The sequence below is a fragment of the Ostrinia furnacalis genome, unplaced genomic scaffold (assembly GCF_004193835.3).
Source record: "Ostrinia furnacalis isolate ACB-3 unplaced genomic scaffold, ASM419383v2 OfSCF2628, whole genome shotgun sequence".
NCBI classification, from domain to species: domain Eukaryota; kingdom Metazoa; phylum Arthropoda; class Insecta; order Lepidoptera; family Crambidae; genus Ostrinia; species Ostrinia furnacalis.
The window spans coordinates 1,467-8,757 of NW_021132867.1; the positions used below are offsets into that span (position 1 = coordinate 1,467).

General features: G+C 47.3%; 1 protein-coding gene across 1 annotated transcript; it reads left to right on the forward strand.

Annotated features, from left to right (window-relative positions):
- Positions 1-430: 430 nt before the first annotated feature.
- Positions 431-6,975, forward strand: LOC114356074 (transcription factor Sp3-like; the record flags this gene model as incomplete). The annotated part of the gene is made up of 7 exons (XM_028309158.1): positions 431-642; positions 1,095-1,178; positions 1,511-1,573; positions 2,375-2,494; positions 4,372-4,492; positions 4,861-5,068; positions 6,612-6,975. Coding segments are annotated over 7 exons (989 nt in total), but the record flags the coding sequence as incomplete, so codon positions are not given.
- Between the last annotated feature and the right edge of the window lie 316 nt (positions 6,976-7,291).

A 7,291-nucleotide genomic window follows, 5' to 3' on the forward strand; every position in this document is an offset into this window, starting at 1 on the left:
CGTCTGCGGTAGAGAAAACCGCTCTAGCCGCGGTACTTGATACTAAATACCTGAGCGAAACCCGCATGGTATGTACCTCTACCCACAGCGGCAGCGAATATCGCTCAGGTCGCTCTAGCCGCGATACTTTATACTAAATACCTGAGCGAAACCCGCGCGGTATGTACCTCTACCCACAGCGGCAGCGAATATCGCTCAGGTTTGAATAGGCCTTTAGAAATAATTAACACCTCAAGGGCCTCCGCCAAAACACGCGCGGGCGCCCACACGAGGTTCAGTATCGAAAATTAGTATACAGCGCTCACGAATACATGCGTCCACCGTAGGTAGGCGGGCGCCCTCGCTATTTATAACAGATGCCCTATGATTACTTATATCGTGGCGCGCATCTTAGACTAGCACTGGTCATGCTTCAATTTGTAATGTATAGGGTTGCCAGAACATCTAAGTAAAGATCTGTCGTGTGATACAGGCGCAGGCGTGGCCGTACGTGGCGTGGGCGGCGTGGGAAGCGTGGGCAGCGTGGGCATGGTGCCGGTTCAAGTGCCGGTGAGCGTGGCGGGCGGCCATACTGTGTACCAGACCGTGCACGTGCCTATGCACGCGCCGCACCACCTGCAGCTGATACCTCACGCGCACCAGGTCAGTTATGTTTGGATCTTTATTCTATGGACTCCGAACAACTGCCAAGGCCAACCAGTTGGCTATCAAAGGAAATTTTTACAGGGTCAACGTTTCATTTTAACTTAGGCTGTTTTCACACGATACCGTAGTGGCAGCGGCTGACTTCTTCCTTGGATCTCTCGCGTAGAGTCTCGCCGCCGCTGCAAATGCGCAAATCAAAGACAAATTAATTGGATTTTTTTATGTATCGTCTCTCGAATCTCAAATCAGCGATCCGTTGCCGATATCATTGTGATATTGTGTCGCCTCAATATCTTACTTTACAATAATTAATATAAATAATATGGATGCTGGCCTGTGAATATTTACTCTCAAAAGCCGTGGGAAGTGGCGCATGCAAATGGCAATCAAATCAACAAATCCAAAATTACCATTAAAGTAATGACATTAACTTTCATTTCATTTTCTAGATGCAACAACCCCAGATTGCCAACGTGTTGACGCCGTCAGGTCAAATTCAGCAGATACAAATAGCGTCATTAGCAAATGTTCAGGTAAGAATACAATAGTTATCATTAATTAAACTTTCTATAACTTATCCATTCATAAAAACCTACAATTTAACCATGTTCTTTCGAATGTTTTGAACTGATTAAACTTAGGTTGAGTTGCACCATCTTACTTTAACAGTAACTATAATCCTAACCGGTGTTTTTGTATTGAGTTTGACATACTTGACATCTGTTATAGTTAAAATAAGATGGTGCAATCTAGCCTTAATTTTTCATGTCATTGCCCATTAAATCTCTTGTCTTCTATTAAAACCAAAAGTTTCTCGAGTCTTGCTTGATCATTCTGTAAATATAACGGGGTTGGTTTGGTGCAGCAAAACGGAGGCACGCAGGCCGCCGCCAGTGCCGCACCCACGCCCGCGACCATCACTCTGCAGGTGACTTAGCGTTAACTCTTCATGGCATGAAGCTTCAATCAAACTAGCGCAACGTTAACTCTTCATGGCATGAAGCTTCAATCAAACTAGCGCAACGTTAACTCTTCATGGCATGAAGCTTCAATCAAACTAGCGCAACGTTAACTCTTCATGGCATGAAGCTTCAATCAAACTAGCGCAACGTTAACTCTTCATGGCATGAAGCTTCAATCAAACTAGCGCAACGTTAACTCTTCATGGCATGAAGCTTCAATCAAACAAGCGCAATCATGATAACATTAGGGTGTGCACGGCTTATATGCTTTATGTATTATATGATTTATGGTGTTTTGACAATCCTGTCATTATAACACTAAATTCTGAAGTAGTAAAAGACACATTTTAAGAATTTCGTTGTAATTTATTTTTGATTTGATAATATTTCTGAATCTGCATTTTTGTTCAATCAATCTACTTCCCAAATAAAGTAATTTAATTATATCATGGGGTAAACGACGTTATTATATCATAGGGTAAATTTTTAATACCATTCTGTGATATAGTTTTTAATACCATTGTGTGATAGCGATGCACGTATTACTTATGCCTTAGTTATTTCTTGCATGAACATTTTTTCCTTACCCAGCTTATAATGCTTGTATATTGTATGTATTTGTATTTTCCATCACAGATTTAGAGTCTGTGGCAGATTATATACCTGATTCGTTGCCTAACAAAAAGTAGTGCCGACTCCCATTAGCTAACCACTGCGAACTAACAACTAACAAACTTGCCTCCACTTTCGTGCTGCTCGGACGCTAGGCGGTGTCGAACCCGATGCAGACGGATGCAACAGTGCAACAAGTGCAGCAAGTGCAGCAACCGCAGACCATAATCACCAGCGGGTCGGGGCAGCAGGTCACTGTCATCCCAGCCACCAATGTACGTGCGAGCGTGGTGCAGGTATAGGCCGAACGCTCGGTTGTAAAGCCTGGTCCGTGAGCACGTAGAATTTTGTCCAATGACCCCAAGCTACCCATCCCTATCGCTCGCGCATAATTATGTTGCTGTCGCGCTCGCACACTCACTGCGGGCGCGCGTCGCACAGTCGCGACAGCAACATAATTACGCGCGAGCGATAAGGATGGGTAGCTTGGGGTCATTGGACAAAATTCTACGTGCTCACGGACCAGGCTTTAGCTGTGAACGTGTATCAGTGTGTCACCACCATGGCACCATTATTTGACCGACGACGACATGACAGACGATTTTCTACGAGCGTGATCAAGTAAAGGGTATTAGTTTGGTGGACTGGTATGCCAGCAAATAGATCACCGCTGTACAGGTCGCAAAATAGCTAAAATTCATCCAGACAGGGTTTCGTTCGTGACTTTCGTATCGACAACTGGTATCTTTGAAGAATAGCTCACTGCTGTATACATCGCGACGTAGCCATAAGTTTTTAGGTTTACACTCTTTGACTATCATATGACGTTCATGTTGATATTGGGACGAGTTACTTGGGTTGACAATCAAAATGATTATTATGTTCCACCAAATGCAATTGTGCGTTTTCGTGCTGCCTAGACACTAGGCGGTGTCGGATGCAACAGTGCAACAACCGCAGACCATAATCACCAGCGGGTCGGGGCAGCAGGTCACTGTCATTCCAGCCACCACTGTACGTGCGAGCGTGGTGCAGGTATAAGCCGAACGCTCGGTTGTAGCTGTGAACGTGTATCAGTGTGTTACCAACATTTTATGATCCATGACAGACGATTTTCTGTGAGCGGGATCAAGTAGAGGATTTTAGTTTGGTGGATTGGTATGCCAGTAGAATACCGCTGTACAGGACGCGAAATAGCTAAAATTCATCCAGACAGGTTTCGTGAGTTTTGTATCTGCAACTGGTATCTTTGAGGAATAGGTCACTGCTGTATACATCGCGACGTAGCTATAAGTGTTCAGGTTTTCACTCGTGACTGACGTTCATGTTGATATTGGGACAAGTTCCTTGGGTTGACAATCAATATGATTATTATGTTCTATCAAATGCAATGAGGGCTATCGTTTTTATACTTAACAGTTGGCACCCCTGGCGATTGACAGGACCTTACTCTACAGTGGCGCCATCTTGATGAGTGCAAATGCGATAGTCCTCCTACCACTTAAGCGCTCACAAGTTGGCGCCACTGCCTTCGCTACTAGCAAGTGACAGGACGTTACTCTACAGTGGCGCTAACTGGTGAGCCCTAAAACGATAGCCCTCATTGTGCGTTTTCGTGCTGCCCGGACACTAGGCGGTGTCGGATGCAACAGTGCAACAACCGCAGACCATCATCACCAGCGGGTCGGGGCAGCAGGTCACTGTCATCCCAGCCACCACTGTACGTGCGAACGTAGTTCAGGTATATGCCGAACGTTCGTCAGAACGGGGCCGAACGCTCGCTGCGGTAGCTGTAAACGTGTATCAGTGTGTTATCACCATTTATGACACATGACAGACGATTTACTGCGAGCAAGATCAAGTAGAGTCCGTTAGGCTGAGCATCAAAATAATCATAACGCTCTAAATATGTATATGCGGACATTTTGGCTTAATGGTACGTTTTGGGGTTTTTTGGTGAAGGAAAGGGTCTGGTTTTGAACAACTATGTATAATGCAATGATATTTGGTGGTGGTGTACATTTGCCAATTTCAATTTAATAATTAATTTAAACTGTGTAAATGTTTCAATTACTGTGAAACTATCACTTCATTGCTAATTGGTATCAAAAGCAACTGCGAGCCTTATGTGAAGAATACCTGATGTTCATAGGTCCCAACGCTGGGTGTTGGCGGCGTGGGCGGTGGTGTACAATTGGTTCCTGCGCTGGGACTCCCTGGGGTGCAGTTGGCTCAACTTCATCAACCTCAACCGCAGCCGCAGCCAGTTATAGGTGAGACATCTTCTTAGACTTCGCAGATCGTGATCGTGTATTTTCAAGTGTCTTGTATTTGAAACTCAGCGCAACAAAGTTCCCACACGTTTGGTATATTATAGTGTCACAAAAGACTTGCTTTGCGCAGTCTCGGGTAAAAAGTAGGATAAAGTCTTTGTAAATCTTTCTACAATATACCCACCTCTCTCCCCCTATTCTTTGCAAATCTTGTAATCAAGATCCCCGTGTCTTGTATTTGAAATTGAAAGTAACATAGTGCCCACACGTTTGGTCTCTAGTGTCAAAAAATAATTTTGTTGCGCAGTCGGGTCAAAAGTATGAAACATCTTTGTGAATCATTCTACTAAATTCCCTTCTGTCCCCAGGTCAACAAATCCAGCAAGACCCCAACGAGCCGGGCAAGTGGCAGGTGGTCACCGTGAGCACAGCTAGCAACAACAGCAACAACAATTCGGGCAACAACTCCGGGACGGAATGCGAGGCCAGCAAGCAGCGCGCGTCCAGTCCTTCTGGCAACAAGCGGCTCATGAAGCGGGTGGCGTGCACGTGCCCCAACTGCGACTTGGGAGAGAAGTGAGTCATTGAAATCAGCACCTCAACAGCTTACAGTGACCACCTGCCACTTGAGCAAGTGGCAGGTGGTCACCGTGAGCACGGCTAGCAACAACAGTAACAACAATTCGGGCAACAACTCCGGGACGGAATGCGAGGCCAGCAAGCAGCGCGCGTCCAGTCCTTCTGGCAACAAGCGGCTTATGAAGCGGGTGGCGTGCACGTGCCCTAACTGCGACTTGGGAGAGAAGTGAGTCATTGAAATCAGCACTTCAACAGCTTACAGTGACCACCTGCCACTAGGGTAAGTTGCAGGTGGTCACCATGAGCACGGTTAGCAACAAAAATTTGGGCAACAACTCGTGGACAAAGTGCGAGGCCAGCAAGCAGCGCGCGTCCAGTCCTTCTGGCAACAAGCGGCTCATGAAGCGGGTGGCGTGCACGTGCCCTAACTGCGACTTGGGAGAGAAGTGAGTCACTGAAATCAGCACCTCAACAGCTTACAGTGACCACCTGCCACTTGGGCAAGTGGTCACCGTGAGCACGGCTAGCAACAACAGCAACAACAATTCGGGCAACAACTCGGGTACCGAGTGCGAGGCCAGCAAGCAGCGCGTCTCCAGTCCTTCTGGCAACAAGCGGCTCATGAAGCGGGTGGCTTGCACGTGTCCCAACTGCGACTTGGGAGAGAAGTGAGTCATTGAAATCAGCATTTCAACAGCTCACAGTGACCACCTGTCACTTGCGCAAGTGGCAGGTGGTCACTGTGAGCACAGCTAGCAACAACAATAACAACAACTCGGGGACGGAAGCCGAGGCCAACAAGCAGCGCGCCTCCAGCCCTTCTGGCAACAAGCGGCTCATGAAGCGGGTGGCTTGCACGTGCCCTAACTGCGACCTGGGAGAGAAGTGAGTCATTGAAATCAGCGCTTCAATCATCGTACACTTCCATAGTGTTAATGAATGACTGAAAGGACGCAGGGAGATTTAATTACTGCTACTGACAAAGCCTCTCTTGTAGCAGAGTTTTGGGCTGAGACTGTAAGTTTGTTGTCGATACGACAAGATTTCAGTGGGATAGCCTTTATGTGAAAGCCATACGATAAACATTCTTCCTCACCACTCCACTACAGCAAGGACTTACTCAATTATGCTCCATCTAGCAGTCCACCCCATTGTCCTTCGAGCATCGTCGCAACGTCGTTGTCTCGCTAACGACTTGGCGTCATTTAGTTTAAAGATAGGGTCGGCCCCCCATTAAGTGGGGGAGTGTTGGGTCCCGCCGTGTAGGGCGGGATGTCCGCGGAAGGCGCCTTGGTCGTTTCTAGTACCCAAGGCGCCGACCACTATGCGGCCGAGGGACCCCAGGTTTTTAGTGGGTTCGAGTCCCACATACGGTAGGTTATGGATAGGCCATTTTCCTGGGTAAAAAAAGGCGCTGCCTAAACGACGATGCGACGTTACGATGACGTCGAAAGACGCTAGTTTGGGGGGTCCGTTATGTAGTACTTACTTATTGCTTACTTCTAAAAGTATCAGTTTCAAAGTGCCTGTTTCTTTCCAGCCGCCTGGTAGACCGCAAGAAACAACACGTGTGTCACATCGCGGGCTGCAACAAGGTGTACGGCAAGACGTCCCATCTGCGTGCGCATCTACGTTGGCATTCGGGCGAGCGCCCTTTCCTCTGCAACTGGCTGTTCTGTGGAAAGAGGTTAGTGCTGTCTCGCTTGGTCCTGTGCGAGTGACAGTTCAGTCGCGACAGCAATACAACAACGCGCGAGCGATAAGGATGGGTAGCTTGGGGTCATTGGACGAAATTCTACATGCTCGGCGACTGGACTTTACCACAAAGTGTACAAAAGATAAAACGTGCGTGCGCATCTACGTTGGCATTCGGGCGAGCGCCCTTTCCTCTGCAACTGGCTGTTCTGTGGAAAGAGGTTAGTGCTGTCTCACCTGGTCGCGAGTGAGAGACAGAAAAAGAACATTATTTATAGCTTTTTTTTATGCACAATAAGGGTATTTGACCACAACAAGTTGGCTACAACAAAGTATACAAAAGATAAAGCATGGTTGTGTGCGCATATACGCTGGAATTCTGGCGAGCGCCCTTTCCTCTACAACTGGCTGTTTTGCGGGAAAAGGTGAGTTCTGTCTCAACTGGTCGCGAGTAAAAGGGACGGAGCACGGCGCCATATCACAGCTGCCACGAAGTCTACGGAAGATAAAGCATAGTTGCGTGTG